This window comes from Carcharhinus amblyrhynchos, chromosome 2 (assembly GCF_965287045.1).
Source record: "Carcharhinus amblyrhynchos chromosome 2, sCarAmb.v2.hapA, whole genome shotgun sequence".
Classification (NCBI taxonomy): Eukaryota; Metazoa; Chordata; class Chondrichthyes; order Carcharhiniformes; family Carcharhinidae; genus Carcharhinus; species Carcharhinus amblyrhynchos.
This window is the reverse complement of record NC_137325.1, coordinates 138443360-138460186: the sequence shown is the minus strand read 5'-3', so window position 1 is coordinate 138460186 and position 16827 is coordinate 138443360. Positions and strand designations below refer to the sequence as shown.

Sequence of the window (16827 nt, the reverse complement as noted above, 5' to 3'; positions counted from 1 at the left end):
TGACCTAGATGAGGGTGTAGAAGGATGGGTTAGTAAATTTGCTAACGACACCAAAGTCGGAGGAGTTGTAGACAGTGAGGTTGGATGTTACAGTTTGCAGAGGGACATGGATAAGCTGCAGAGCTGGGCTGAGAGGTGGCAAATGGAGTTTAATGCGGAAAAGTGTGAGGTGATTCACTTTGGTAAGAGTAACAGGAGTACAGAATATAGGGCTAATGGAAGGACTCTTAGTTGTGTCGACAAGCAGAGAGATCTCAGTGCATATGTGCATAGATCTCTGAAAGTTGGCACCCAGGCTAAAAACATAAGAAATAGGAGCAGGAGTAGGCCATCTAGCCCTTCGAGCCTGCCCCGCCATTCAATAAGATCATGGCTGATCTGAAGTGGATCAGTTCCACTTTCCTGCTTTCTCCCCATAACCCTTAATTCCCCTGTCTATCAAAAACCTATCCGCCCGTGACTTAAATATATTTAGCGAGGTAGCCTCCACCACTTCAACGGGCAGAGAATTCCAGACACTCACCACCCTTTGAGCGAAGAAGTTCCTCCTCAACTCCGATCTAAACTGCCCCCCTGTTATCTTGAGGCTGTGTCCTCTAGTCCTGCTGTCCTTTCTAAGTGGGAAGAATCCCCCTGTCCATCCCCTTCATTATCTTATATGTCTCTATAAGATCCTCCCCTCAGCCTTCTAAACTCCGAGTACAGACCCAGTCTATTTAGTCTCTCTTCATAGTCCAACCCCCTCATCTCCGGTATCAGCCTAGTGAACCTCCTCTGCACTCCCTCCAAGGCCAATATATCCTTCCACAAGTGCGGCAACCAAAACTGCACACAGTACTCCAGCTGCGGCCTCACCAGCACCCTGTACAGTTGCAGCAAGACCTCCCTACTTTTATATTCTATCCCCCTCACTATAAAGGCCAACATTCCATTTGACTTCTTGATCACCTGCTGCACCTGCAGACTGGGTTTTGCGACTTGTGCACAAGGACCCCCAGGTCCCTCTGCACCATAGCATGCTGCAGCTTTTCGCCTTTTAAATAATACTCCCTCCTACTATTATTTCTGCCAAAGTGGATAACCTCACACTTGCTAACATTATACTCCATCTGCCAGGTCGTCGCCCACTCACACAGTTTATCCAGATCTCTCTGCAGACTTTCCACACGCTCCAAGCAATTTGCTTTTCCACCCATCTTCGTGTCATCAGCAAATTTCGTCACCCTACACTCAGTCCCCTCCTCCAGATCGTGTATGTAAATGGTAAATAGTTGAGGCACCAGCACCGATCCCTGCAGCACTCCACTAGTCACCAACCAGAATAGCACCCATTGATACCAACTCTCTGCTTCCTATTAGACAGCCAATCCTCTATCCACACTAACACCTTACCCCCAACACTGTGCACCCTAACCTTCTGTAGCAACCTTTTATGAGGCACCTTATCAAATGCCTTTTGGAAATCTAAAAACACCACATCCACCGGTTCCCCTCTGTCTACTGCACTAGTCACATCCTCATAGAAATCCAATAAATTTGTCAAACATGACTTCCCCTTAACGAATTCGTGCTGCACCTGCTCGATCAAACCATTCTTTTCTAGGTGCCTTTCTAGGTTGATAGGGTTGTTGAAAGCTAACACATCGTATGCCTTCTTATTGTTAGAGGGATTGAATTTCGGAGCCGTGAGGTCATGTTGCAACTGTACAAAACTCTGGTGCGGCCACACTTGGAGTATTGCGTACAGTTCTGGTCGCCGCATTATAAGAAGGATGTGGAGGCATTGGAAAGGGTGCAGAGGAGGTTTACCAGGATGTTGCCTGGTATGGTGGGATGGTCTTATGAGGAAAGGCTGAGGGACTTGAGGTTATTTTCATTAGAAAGAAGAAGGTTAAGAGGTGACCTAATTGAGGCATACAAGATGATCGGGGGTGGTAATTATAGGACAGATGTCAGAGGTAGGCTCTTTACTCAGAGGGTACTAAGGGCGTGGAATACCCTGCCTGCAGCGGTTGTGGACTTGCCAACTTTAAGGGCGTTCAAATGGTCATTGGATAGACATATGGATAACACTGGAATAGTTTAGGTTAGAGGGTCATTAGATTGGTTCCACTAGCTGGTGCAACATTGAGGGCCAAAGGGCCTCTACTGCACTGTAATGTTCTATGTTCGAAGGGGATATGGGGAACAGGTGGGGAGGTGGGTTTGAGATCAGGGAGAGTTCAGCCACGATCTGATTGAATGGCGGAGTGGGCTTCAAAGGGCTGAACTTGCTTCCTTCTGCTCGTAAACCCTGATATTTGGGTTAGGTGGATTAGTTCTGATAAATTGTCCTTTAGTGTGAGGGGATAGTAAGGTAAATACATAGGGTTACGGGGATAGGAGTGGGATTGTTGGTGCAGGTTCAATGGGCTGAATGGCGTCCTTCTGCACTGTAGGGATTTTATTTTCTGACTTTCCATCTGCCTTGGTCAAATTGAAAGTGCAGATTCTTTTGTATATTTTCAAATTGTTCATGTAGATAGCAGACACAGCAATGACTGCTGTGTCAGGCTAGAATGTGGCCATCTCCCTGGTATCCTACCTCCAATAACTACTAATTGATCAGTATACCTACTCCTGCTCCGAATACGCTTCTGCCTTGATGGAAATGCTGATTAATTCCCAGTTCAAGCCAGGAAAATGGTTTTGATACCCAGAAATGGAACTGCCTCCTGATTCCTGCCTTCTCACCCAAGTGACTAGTGATGCTAGCTATTGTCTGACTTCACACAGTGGGCGCAGTAATCCTCATTCGATGCTCTTATCTGTTTGCTTTCTAGAGATAGCAACTCTGGCCAGCTGATGCTCAGCCATTAGGAATACTAAACTTGGATGTAGCATTGCCCTCTGGCTCAATAACATCGAGGTCAATTCTATCACTAGGGTTGTACCGGCAGACCTTGGCCATCTCAGCTGGGACCAAACCCAGAGCCGTGTGAATCTGTGCAGATCAGTTATTCCGTGCATAAACTCACCAAGCCAGAAGGGGAATATTATCAACAAGTAGGAAAGAGAACTTAATAATTTACAGTCAAATGAGTAACGAGCTGTTTGAATGCTGTAGGTATGTCTTTTCTCATTGTTGTTAGCCCGGTTGAAACAATGTAGTGTGGTGCTTGCTGTTTCTTCTTTAAAAGCAAAACTGTACATCGCCAGGGAAACCAGTGACTTCACTGAAACTGAACCAAAACAGTGGTTTAATTCAAATTCAGTGAGTCTCTTTCAGTCTTATGGTGGAGATGGAAACATCGAGTCCACTATCCACACTTCAGCTTGCTCTAAAGGTGCAACAGTGATTAGAGCTGTTGTCTTACAGTTCCATGGGTTTGATTCCCAGCTTGGCTCATGGTCTATGTGGAGTTTGCACATTCTCTGCACATCTCCGTGGGTTTCCTCCAGGTGCTCCGGTTTCCTCTTACAGCCTGAAAGACGTGCTGGTTAGGTGCATTGGCCATGCTAAATTCTCCCTCAGGGTGCCTGAACAGGCGCCGGAGTGCGGCGACAAGGGGATTTTCACAGCAACTTTGTTGCAGTGTTAATGTAAGCCTACTTATGACACAAATAAATAAAATGTTTCTGAAGCAGAATGATCCAGCATGCCTTTTGCTACCAGCGTTACTCCAACTCAATTCCCCAACATCATTGTTTTGAAGAAAAGTTTGGATGTTTTGAGAGGTCACGGCTCGCGCTCTCAAACAAAAGTAGCTTGACCTCGTAAAGTTAGCAAATCTGTTCTACTTTGGGCTTTCTTCCAACTTTTTTTTTCCATCTTTTGTTTTCTCAGTGAAGAGGCTGCTGCCATATGTAGACATGGTCTTCTACAAAACAAAAGCTGTAACCTTCTGTATGCCAAGAATGGGACAACATGTCCAGGCACTCTGTTATATCACACTGAGAATCAATTGGAATCTCCATCGTTTTCTGCTACTACTCCATAAGATAATAAATATAGCATTGTTAAGACTTTTGTGAACAAGAAAGTGTTAGATTTATGCACAAGTTTGACATTACACAGAAGCAGAAAAGCGCAACAAGAATGTTGATGGTATAAATAATTAGGAATGTTTGCCAGTTAAAAACTGAACGAAAACAGAACCTATATGAATGTTGTATGCCAAAAGATCTCATTCATGTCACTAGTTTTAATGTCAATGTTAAATCTAATCTTCATGTGGAATCAATTCCCCAATGAGACCAAAAGGAGAACCCACAGCAGTCAGCAGCACCTAGAAGAATAGCTGTAAGGAGCACCTGAATGTAACCAGCAGCATTTAGAACAGCAGGTGAAAGGAGGACCTAGAGGCAATCAGCAGCACCAAGAAAAGTTAATTAATTAACATACACTACAGATGGTAGGTGATGTGTTGAGACTGCAGAATGTGGGGCACCCTAGATGTCACTGCAACCTAGGCCAAAAATGTATAGCAAGTGTTTGTGGCTTAAGAAGCTTCACTCAAGACTCATTGATTTGGAGACCAAACTGCAGACATTACAGCACATCGGGTAGAAGTTATCTGGATACTTTACACAAGGCGGCGGTCTTAGGAAATTCCTTGGGTTCAGGTGAAGAGCATCCTAGCATACAGCTGATTTGTTCAGTGGTCAGGGTCAGGAGGATGCAGCTGTGAGTAGTGCAAGTACAGGGACCCAGAAGGTAGATGTGAAGGAGCCTCAGCTTTTGTAGTTGTCCAACAAGTTTGAGGTGCTCACAGCCCATATGGATGATTGTGGGGCTTGCAGAACTGATCATGGTACAGGAGTCTAGTCAGGCAGGGGCAGAAAATAGAAATCACTTGGGGAATTAGTTTGCAAACACCCAGAAGAGTGCTACACGACTGAATATCCAGGAAGAAAAAACTGGGCCTTGTGAATATTGCTGAGGCTTGAGAATATTGGCAGTGAACTTGTACACTTTGACAGGAAGAATAAAGGTGCATCATATTATTTAAATGAGGTGAGATTGCAGAACTGTTGAAGTACAAAGGGATCTGGGTATCCTGGTCCATGAATTACAAAAAAATAGTTTGCAGGTACAGCAAGTGGTTAGGAAGACAAATGGAATGATGTTGTTCATTTCACGTGGAATGGGGTATACGAGTGGGGGTGTTTCACTAACAGTCTGGGGTATTGCTGATGCCATATCTAGAATACTGTGTACAGTTTGGGATTCTTATTTAAGAAAGGAATTACATTAGAGGCATTTCAGAGAAGGTTCATTCAACTAATTTCTTGGATGAGGTGTATCTTATGGAGAAAGATTGGGCAGGCTGGGCCTGTATCCATTGGAATATGGAAGATTGAGATGCAATTTTTTAGAAGATATAAGAGCCTGAAGGGATTTGACAGGATGGATGCTGAAAGAATGTTTCTCCCTTGGGGGAGAAACTGGAACTAGGGGGACACCTTTTAAAAATAAGGAGTCTCCCATTTAAGACGGAGATGGGGAGAATTTTTTTCTGAATGTTTTGAGTCTATGGAATTCAATCTCCAGGCATCAGTGGAGGCAGAGTCAATTAATACTTTAAGGGCGAGTTAGATAGATTAGTGATTGACAAGGGAGCAGAAGGGTATGGTGGGGGTAGGAAGGAATGTGGCATTGAGGACACAATCAAATCAGCCATGATCTTACCAAATGGAGGCACAGGCTGAAGGGGCCAAATGGCCTGCTGCCTCTGCTCCTAATTTACATGTTTGTATGCTCAGCCAAGAGAAATTCTAAACTTAATGATGCATGACCTATTTTCCTCTTTGGAAAAATAGAGCAAAGCAGCAAGATATAACCAAAACAGCTTGCGTTTATGTAACATATTTGACATTTTAGAATGTTTCCAAAGCACTTCACAGGAAAAAGGTTTGATGCAGCGATGCAGAAGTCAATATTGGGACAGAAAAGCTTTGTAGTCAAAGAAATATATTTCAAAGAACATCTGAAAGGAGGAGAGTGAAAGGGTGGGAATTCCAGAGTTTACGACCTCAGCAGGTAAAGGCACAGCCATCAATAGCGGAATGATTAAAAGCATGGATCCACAAAAGACTAACATTGGAGAGGTATAGAGATCTGAACAACAATAAAAACATCTTGTATTTATATCGCGCCTTCCCAAAGGCGCTTCACAGGAGCATGAATAAACAAAGTATGACATCGAGCCCCCTCGGGATTTTAGCTTAGATTACTAAAAGCTTAGTCAGAGAGAGATTTTAAAGTGTCTTGCAGGGGGGAAAGTGAGGTCAAGATACGTAGAGGGAATTCCAGAAGTACTGCTGCTTTGGCAATCACTAAGTATTCACCCAAGGAACAGCGTATCATTGACATCTGTGGGCCCTTGTGTGGCTCATGAGTCTGATACAAAGCCGCATCTTCACCGTACTTGGCAGGTGTTGAGGTGAGTTTTGTCCTTGGATTCTAGATTGCTGGGAATTCTTCCTCAGGCTCCTTTGCCAGGCTTCCTTTTGCTGTCAGGTGCCCTCAATTGCATTCCTTCAATCATGAGGTTCTCAAGTACTAGATTGCTGAGAAAGGGTCTCCCAGGTGTTGACGACTAAGTTGCATTTCTTGACGTAAACCTTCACGGTGTCTTTGAAGTGCTTCCTTTGTCCTCCTCCTGTTTGGGAATCTTTCTTGAGCTGCACAAAGAATTGCTTTGGCAGTCAGACATCCTAAGCACATGGCAAGCCCAACCGAGTTGTTTTCAGATGATTGTAGCCTTGATGCTGGTGCTCTTGGCCCCTCCACAGATGCTGATCTTAGCCCATCTGTCCTCCCATTTGATGCGGAGAATGCATTGCAGATCGCGTCGTTGGTATCCGTCCAGGGCCTTGAGATGGAGTCTGTATGTAGCTCCTGAGCCATATAGAAGAGTTGGAAGAATGACTGTCATATACACCAGGAACTTGGTGTCACCATGAATGTTGCAGTTGTCAAAGAGTCTCATTGCCAGATGCCAGAAAGCAGCAGTCGCAGATTGGATACGATGTTGGTTCTCCACATCAATGTCAGCCTTGGGTGATAAGTGGCTGCCCAGGTAGGGAAAATGTTCTGCGTTTTGGAGAGTTTCTCCGTTGATCTTGATGAAAGGAGAGACTGCTTCTTATCCTGGAGTGGGTTTGTAAAGGACTTGAGTCTTGTAGAGGTTGGGGCTGTGACCAATTCCACAGAATGCTTCTGTGAAGGTGTCAAGCATGGAGAGAGTGGAAATGGCGATGTCATCCATGACTGAAGTTCCATGAGCGTTATCAGTGTCATTTTCTTCTTGGATTTCAGCCGGTTGGGGTGGAAAAGCTTTCTGTCTATACTGTGGATGATCTTCACTCCACTGGCAAGCTTATTCTTGACTAGGTGAAGGATGGTGGTGATGAAGATGGAGAAAAGGGTGGGGGCAATTACAAATCCTTGCTTGACTCCATTCTTGATTTTGAAGGTTTCTGTCTTGTTTCCATCAGTAAGTACTATCACCAACACCTTGTCATAGAGGAGTTGGAGGATGTTGATGAATTTCTCTGGGCAATTGGCCTTTATGATGTGGGTATGCCGGCGTTGGACTGGTGTAAACACAGTAAAAAGTCTGACAACACCAGGTTTTAGTCCAACCTATTTATTTGATAATATACTCGCAAGCTTTCGGGGCTAACCCGAAAGCTTGCGAGTATATTATCAAATAAATAGGTTGGACTAAAACCTGGTGTTGTCAGACTTTTTACAATTGGCCTTTGACAGGGACTTCTGTAGCACTTCCCAATTGACTGTCATCGGGTCCCATACCTTCGGTTGTCTCAGCCCCAAGTTCTGGACCTTATCCTTGGATTGCCACCTTGCCTTGGTTGAAAGGCTTGAACGTTCCATTGATCACGAGAGCGATGCCGTCAGGAATCTGAAACTCCTACCAGGGTCACCCATGATGGTAATGTCAGGGGTGAGGAACCAGTCAATGCGCAATCCAGAACAAGGCCTCTGTGGTAGATCAGGTGAAAGATACTCTTATCGACAGCTGCAATGGCGGATGAAGGCTCCAAATGTGGGAGATCCCCAGTTGTCACGGTTTCTTTGCAACTGAAACTGGACCTACCCTCTCTAGGATTGTTTGTCTGCTGATGTGCAATGGCACACCCATGTTAAAAGACAACAGGCGTCTATCTAGAGGAAATCAACAACACCCCCACACAGATGAGCCCTGCCTCAATGGGCAAGAGGTGACAGGGACAGGACCATGAGATCTGGAAGTCCTTGGCTTTGTACCGGCACGTAGGCAGCAGAGTTTGATTTAATAGCCTCGCTCTTAAAATAGGAACAGGAGAACATTCTGGCAACTTTATTCAGGCTGAAGGGTCTGTTCCTGTGCTTTACTTTTCTGTGTTGTTTTGGATGGCCTCATGTTTACAGAGGGGAGAAAGTTGGAGACCAATCATGAGTTGCGTTGGAACATTTGGGTCAAGAATTAACAAAGGAATGAATGAGAATTTATGCTCATTACACAAGAGGTGTGACAAATCATACAGTGGAGAGTTGAGGTTGAAAAAACAGAATTAATCTGCATTTGGAGAGGTAGGGATTAATCAGGAGTGATCAGCATGGTTTGGTTCAGGGGACGTAATTCTAACCAACTTGATTGAAGTTATCGAAGAGGTGAGTAGATCAGGGCAATGCATTTGGCATAGTCTACTTGGACCTACGAACATTTGGCAAATTGGATCCAGAATTGGCTGAGTGGCAGGACATGACGTGGATATGCCGGCGTTGGACTGGGGTAAACACAGTAAAAAGTCTGACAACACCAGGTTTTAGTCCAACCGATTTTTTTGATAGTAAACTCACTAGCTTTCGAGGGGATTCCCTCTTCAGGTGAATGGAGAGTTCTGGCCTCAGACAGAGCATATAAAGCACAGACAGTTTAGAGACTACTGATTAGAATGCGAATCTTTACACCTAACCTGCTGTTCAAGTCCTAAAGTGGCTGACAATGTGTGTGGAGGGAGCACCGATCACAGGTTAAAGAGATGCATATTGTCTCCAGACAGTACGGTAAGTGAGGTTTTGCAAACCCAGGCAAGTCACGGGGGTTACAGATAGTGCGACATGAACCCAAGATCCCTGTTGAGACCGTCCTCGTGTGCGGAACTTGGCTATCAGTCTCTGCTCAGCGACTCTGCGCTGTCGTGTGTCGTGAAGGCCGCCTTGGAGAACGCTTACCCGAAGGTCAGAGGCTGAATGCCCGTGACTGCTGAAGTGTTCGCCAACAGGAAGGGAACAGTCTTGCCTGGTGATTGTCGAGCGATGTTCATTCATCCGTTGTCGTAGCATCTGCATGGTCTCCCCAATGTACCATGCCTTGGGACATCCTTTCTTGCATCCTTTCATGCCGGATCATCGACATGGATACCATCATCACACGTGAGAATACCATCCACCAGGTACACGGTAAATACTCTTGCAACTCGGCCAACATTGTCTACCTGATACGTTGCAAGATGATATGAAACTTAGTGGGGTGGTAAATAGAGAGGCGGATAGCTTTTAAGAGTGCAGGAGGATGGAGATGGGCTGGTCTGATGGGCTGATGAGTGGTAAATGAATTCAATCTCGGCATGTGTGAGGTGATGCACTTGGGCAGGATAAACAAGACAAGGGAAACATGATGAATGGCAGGATCCTGGGGAGCACTGAGAATCAGAAGGACCTTGGTGTGCATGTACACTGATCCTTTAAGGTAGGAGGACAAGTGGATAAAGTGGTTAAGAAGGCATATAGTATATTTGTCTTTATTAGCTGAGGCATAGAGTTTAAGAGCAGAAAGGTTATGTTATCTAAAATATTCATGAGGCCACAGTTAGAGTATTGTGTGCAGTTCTGGAATCCACATTGTAAGGGGGATTTGATAAAACTAGAGAGGATATAGAGGAGATGCAGCTAAATGTTCTGGGATATAGGCGAGGCAGAAAGGAAGGCAAAAGAGGTGGGGGAGTTGCAATACTGGTTAGGGAACATATCACAGCTGTACAGAGGGAGGACACCTTGGAAGAATCACATAACGAGATACTGTGGGTAGAGCTCAAGCAGGAAGGGGGCAATCACTACAATGATGGTGTACTACAGGCCTCCCAACAGCTCATGGGAAGTTGAAGAACAGATATGTAAGCAGATTCTAGACACATACAGAAATAATAGGGTTGTTGTAGCAGAGTTTAATTTTCCTCATATTGACTGGAAATCACTTAAAGCTGGGGGCTTCAGATGATAAGGAATTTAAGTGTGTCCAGGAAGGTTTTTTGGAACAATATGTAGATAGTCCGACTAGAGACAGGGCTATACTGGACCTGGTACTAGGAAATGAGCCAGGGCAGGTCATTAAAGTTGCATTGGAGGAACATGTAGCAAACAGTGACCACAATTCTGTAAATTTTTGGATACTTATGGAAAAGAACAAGTGCTACCCTAGGGTTAAGGTGCTAAATTGGAGAAAGGCTAAATACAGCCGGATTTTAGTAAAGCATTTGACAAAGTCCCCCATGGCAGGCTGGTACAAAAGATTAAATCTCGCGGGATCAGGGGTGAACTAGCCAGATGGCTTCAGAACTGGCTTGACCAGAGAAGACAGAGGATAGCGGTGGAAGGGTGTTTTTCTGAATGGTGGTCTGTAAATAGTGGTGCTCTGCAGGGATCAATACTGGGACCTCTGCTGTTTGTAATATATATAAGTGGCTTGGAAGAAATCCTAGCTGGTCTGATTAGCAGGTTAGCAAGGGGAATTTCATTATAACTTCATTGCCTTGTTAATGTAAGCCTTACATTTGGCGAATAAATAAACTTTTAACAAGTTTGCAGACAATACTAAGATTGCTGAAGTTGCAGATAGTGATGAAGATTGTCAGAATACAGCAGCATATAGATAAATTGGAAAATTGGGCGGAGAAAGGGCAGGCGGAATTTATTCCTGACAAATGCGAGTTGATGCATTTTGGTAGATCCAATTCGGGTGGGAGCTAGAAAATAAATGGTAGAACCATCAAGCGTGTAGAGACCTGAGCGTACAAGTCCACAGATCCTTAAAAGTGGCAGCACAGCTGAAGAAAGTATATGGCATCCTTCATGGACCAGGGCATCAAGTAAAAAAGTTGGCAAATTATGTTACAGTTATATAAAACATTGGTTAGGCCACATTTGGAATGTTGTGTTCAATTCTGGTCGTGGAGGCTTTAGAGGGAGTACAGAAAAGGTTTACCAGGATGTTGCCTGGTATGGAGCGTATTAGCTATGAGGAGTGATTGAATAATCTAGGATTGTTCTCCCTGGAAAGATGGAGGCTGAGAAAAGCAACCTGATAGAAGTTTATAAAGTTATGAGGGACACAAATAAGGAGAACAGTTAGAAGCTTTATCCCAGGGCGGAAATGACAATTACAACGGGGCACAAGTTCAAGGTAAAGGGGGAAAGGTTCAGTAGAGATGTGTGGGGGAAGTTCTTTCATACATAGTGTGGTGGGAGCCTGGAATGCACTGCCAAGTGAGGTGTTTGAGGCAGACATGTTAGTGACATTTAAGACTTATCTTGATAGGCACATGAACAAATGGGGATAGAGGGATATAAATGGTTAGTTTAGATAGGACAACGTGATCAATGCAGGCTTGGTGGGCCAAAGGGCCTGTTCCTGTGCTGTACTGTTCTTCGTTCTTTGAGATTTACCAGGATATTGCCTGGGTTGGAGAACTTTAGTGGTGAAGAGGTTGAATAGACTTGGGGTGGTTCTCCTTGGAGCAGGAGGAACTGAGGGGGAACATGACTGAGATTATGTGGCAGAGTGGGCAGGAAGAAACTTTTCCCCTTTGTGGAGGGATCAATGACTAGGGACATAGATTTAAGGTGAGGGAATGTGAGGAAAAGCTTTGTCACCCAGAGATGGTAGGAGGTAATGATGTGGGAGCAGGAAGAGAAACCAATTGCAGGTGATTCTCTGGTTGTGACTGAAGTGGTGAGAGGCAAGGGCAGTTCCATCCAACTGAATCATCAACTCATTCTTCTGCTTCTTAATTTCCTGGCAAGCATGCAGGGGAGTTCTTTCAGATTGCCTGGACTGGACTTAGCTGCCACAATCAGAGGCAGCTTCTCTTTATACTGTCCGTATCTATCCACTAAAACGTATTGTACCTCTGTTTTGTTAAATGACCAATTTTCTGCCTTCAGATTCGATGTAGCCCTGTGACGCACCAGTAAACTGCATGAAGTTGTTAGTTGTATTTTATGCTGGAGTACAGCCCCAGAAAGATCACAAAGATGTGACCAAATGTTTGGTCTCATAAATCGGGACCAAAACACACCACAAGAGTTACGAATGTTTCAACCAGCAGCAGATGTATCTTGTCAATTTACATCACGAGAAGTCCACAAAGAATATTAGTTCTGAAATATTACGCACCATCTCCTTAGCTTTAGAACTCACTCCCAGATGTTGCCTTTAATTCCTGCCTTTTTGCATTCAGATTTCAATGCCGATTTAATCTGCTTGCTACGATAGAAATTGTCAGGCTCCATTTTGCTCTTAGCAAATAACAAGATCCAATCTGAGTGACATCTCCCCTCCTTGCTTCAGTAATGATATACCATTTACTCTGCTAAGGAAAGAGGCACCAATTTAAAAAAAAATAGGAGGAAGAGGGGTCTAATTTCTACCAGGTCCAGGAGTTTTTAATTAACTTGTATCTTTGAAGCTTAGTGTTCTAACTCAGTACTGGCCAGGGTTCACTGTTGTGGAACGTAAGTTATGGGTTATGTTAGAGGACCAGTCATATTCGATTTCACCACAATTGACAAATAGTGTGGCTAACTTTGTTATCCTTTCCATGATGTCATAAAGATTAAATACATAAGACATAGGAGCAGAAGTAGGCCATTCGGTGCATTGAGTCTGCTCACCACCCAGTGAGATGACAACTGATCTGATGATCATCAACTCCACTTTTTCATCTTATCTCCATAAACCCTTGATTCCCTTACTGATTAGAAATCTGTCTATCTCAGCCTTGAACATACTAAATGACCCAACCTCTACTGATCCTTGCAGTAAAGAAGTCTGCAGATTCACTACCTCTGAGAGAAGAAATGTCTGCCTGAAGTGGGTGACCTCTTAGCCTGAGATTGTTTTCTGGTTCTGCACTCTCCCACAAGAGGAAATAACCTCTCAACAACCCTGTTACACCCACTGAGAATCCTAAATAAGGTTATCCCTCATTCATCTAAACCCCAATGTGCACAGATCCAACCTACTCCACCTCTCATCTTTCCATACCCATTTCTTTTTCTTCCTTCCTGGTTTGATGTAAAATTGCTTCATTCGCACAAATTGTGCAAGCATGGGAGTGTTCTAACATTTGAATCAGTCTTTGGCAGTAAAAACTTCCCTGATCAGTGCTCACCTTACCGTTCCATGTAAATAACCAAATAAAATTCTTTGCAAAGGATATCAGTAATTGCCAGTTGACTGCTGCACTCCTGGGTTAAGGGTCATGGCAGGTGGTGGGGGAAAGGATGGGGAGGGCCCACCACTGTCCTAGCCTGTGATTAACATCTGGAAAGCCTGACTAAGATCGTGAGGACACGTATTTGGACAGGGTGTCATATCTGCCGGCAGGAGATGAGCCCTGTCCCTGCTGGGATCTGAAACTTGGCTAAAGTGTTTAAGTGCCGCTTATCTCCAAAGTATTGAGAAGAGAAAATTAGAAGGTTTATCTTTAATTTGAAAAAGAAAATTATTGTAACGCGAAGTGTATTGGTCAGAAATTGAGTGAATGTTGGACTGAGAAGTGAAAGAGGGAAAAGCAGAAAATGTCGAGAAAACAATAACTTTCAGGTTTTGTATGATTATATTCCAGCAATGATGAGTGTTTTTGGCATTACAGTTCATGGGATGCAAATTGCACCAGCGGTGAGATAGGACCAAAGCTGAAGTCATAGAACTGACCTGTATCTACTGGTGGTCTAAAGGCTTAAGTTATCCTGTCTTGAAAAATATCTACATAAAAGCATTTTTGCCCAATATTTATCTTCAAGTACAAAGTAGCAAATATATGGGATGCCTTCATAAATTGTCTTCACGGCAATATACGTGTGGAGCAGTAGTGTGACTTATTGTGCTGATTGGCTCTTCCATCCTTCCACCATAACATTGAGGAGGGATTTGCCAGCCCCTTTTGCCAATGGCGGGAATCCTGATTGCCCGCTGAACCCCACATCGGGGCTAAAAATGGGATTTCCCCCTGACTTGAAGGCGTTTGGCATTCACCTGGCCCATCCAGCTGGCTTTGATCGGGTTCCTGCCCAAAGTGGGCAGGGACGCAATAATCAGTAAAACCCCTCGTTGACTTATCATTAGCCGGCTTGCCAGCTCACTCAGTGGTAACTCGCTATTCGCCTGCCTCCCCAGTGGGTACTGCACCAGGCAGGCTTCGGTGTTGGTCATGACCATTGGGGCACTTGGCAGTTGGGTGGGCTCTGGCTGCAGGCAAGCAGTTGGCCTCAGCAGTCTCCCTTGTAGCCCTGGGAAAGGTGTTCAGTTTCAGGATAGTGAATTCAGATACCATCCTGGGAAAAATACTCCATTATTTTCTCTGTCCTCTAAAATCATTCAAGTTCCCTGGTGACTTAAATCTCCCTGGATAGCTGGAAAGCTTCCAAATTACCACAGCACTCAGTCCAGCATAAGGATTCTCAATTGATTGACAGCTTAATGGTTTTTTACTCAACATGCAGTCAGCTGTGTTCATCTTTTTATTCATGCTTGACTGCATCTCAAGTACCATTCTTCCCAACCTTAATGGTTACGCAAAAGAGGAAAATAAGAGCACTTAGCTGTGTTGAAGATGCCTGCAGCTGCCCCCAGCCCAAGTCCACCCATCCCCCAGGACCCCTGGGGGATCGTCCCTCTGCAGCCTCGCAGTGGCAGAGGGACGTGGGCACTGGACCTATTTCCTTGACCCCACACTCACGGTCTGAGATGCCAGGCCAGGGTGAGGATGCCAGGGTTCAGTGCACCATTAGCATTGCCAAGGGGCAGTCCTGAAAGGGGGGGGTGGGGGTGTGGTCTGTGGGAGGAGGAGGATGGGAGGAAGACAGGTGGGGGTGAGGGGGGGACACAAACCTTATTTCTCTGGCGGGGGAAAAATGCCACCTTGACTGAGGGTTTGGTGGTGCTCCCCTGGTCAATGGGCAGGTCACTATTTCATTTTATTGGGGGGGAAGGGGAGACCTGTTCACGAAAGTGGAGATTAAGAGAGGAACCCCGATCTCTGGATAGCGGGGCTGACTGACATGATTCCTCTAATGCATTAATTTGCATCTTTGAATTGGATGAATCCCTCCTGGCAGACTCTGCCAGTGGGAAATACTCAGTTTTCCTGCTTGTGTGGGCACTTAATTCCAATTTAGGTGAATTGTGGCCATTGCGTTTTTAAGAAAAACTATAATCACAAAATTCAACCTGATTGATGGATTTTCCTTCTATCCTCTAGGGGGTGCTAGTATCATCCAGTGTCACATATTGAATGATAAGAGACACATTGTGACCAAAGATACGAACAACATAGTGGCATTCTGGGATGTGCTGAAGGTGAGTCCAGATTTAAGTCAGGGATTTGTTTAGAGGATGTTTGTAACTATTGGCTCCACCTGAAGAACTGCTCATCCCCATCAAATGCAATGGAAATGAGTTGCAACAAACAACAGACAAGAGTCATAGAGGTTTACAGCATGGAAACAGGCCCTTCAGCCCAACTTGTCCATGCTGCCCTTTTTTTTAAAACCCCTAAGCTAGTCCCAATTGTCTGCATTTGGCCCATATCCCTCTAAATCCATCTTACCCATGTAACTGTCTAAATGCTTCTTAAAAGACAAAATTGTACCCACCTCTACTACAACCTCTGGCAGCTCGTTCCAGACACTCACCATCCTCTGCATGAAAAAATTGTCCCTCTGGACCCTTTTGTATCTCTCCCCTCTCATCTATGCCCTCACATTTTAGACTCCCCTACCTTTGGGAAAAGATATTGACTATCTAGCTGATCTACACCCCTCATTATTTTATAGACCTCTAAGATCACCCCTCAGCCTCCTATACTCCAGAGAAAAATAGTCCCAGTCTATCCAGCCTCTCCTTAAAACTCAAACCATCAAGTCCTGGTAGCATCTTGGTAAATCTTTTCTGCACTTTTTTTAATTTAATATCCTTTCTATAATAGGGTGACCAGAACTGTTCACAGTATTCCAAGTGTGGCCTTACCAATGTCTTGTACAGCTTCAACAAGACGTCCCAACTGCTGTATTCAATGTTCTGACCAACGAAACCAAGCATGCTAAATGTCTTCTTCGCCACTCTGTCCACCTGCGACTCCACTTTCAAGGAGCTGTGAACCTGTACCCCAGATCTTTGTTCTGTAACTCTCCCCAACCATTAACTGAATAAGTTAACTCTACCAAAATGCATCAGCTCGCATTTATCTGAATTAACCTCCATCTGCCATTCATCAGCCCACTGACCCAATTGATCAAGATCCCATCGCAATTTGAGATAACTTTCTTCACTGTCCACTATGCCACCAATCTTGGTGTTATCTGCAAACTTACTAACTATGCTCCTAAATTCTCATCCAAATCATTAATATAAATGACAAAAAACAGGGGACCCAGACTGATCTCTGAGGCACACCGTTGGTCACAGGTCACCAGTTTGAAAAACACCCTCTACAATCACTTCTGTCATCAAGTCAATTTTGTATCCATTTAGATACTTCACCCTGGATTCTGAG

At 44.5% G+C, this 16827-nt stretch overlaps 1 protein-coding gene across 2 annotated transcripts in view; it reads left to right on the top strand.

The window, feature by feature from the left end:
- wdr48a (WD repeat domain 48a) overlaps nt 1-16827 on the top strand; it is a 139976-nt gene that overhangs the window by 67118 nt on the left and 56031 nt on the right. For both annotated transcript variants that reach the window (XM_080213307.1, XM_080213308.1), the window contains exon 11: nt 15535-15632. In XM_080213307.1, coding sequence (XP_080069433.1) covers nt 15535-15632 — 98 coding nt within the window. The remainder of the gene's footprint in view (nt 1-15534; nt 15633-16827) is intronic.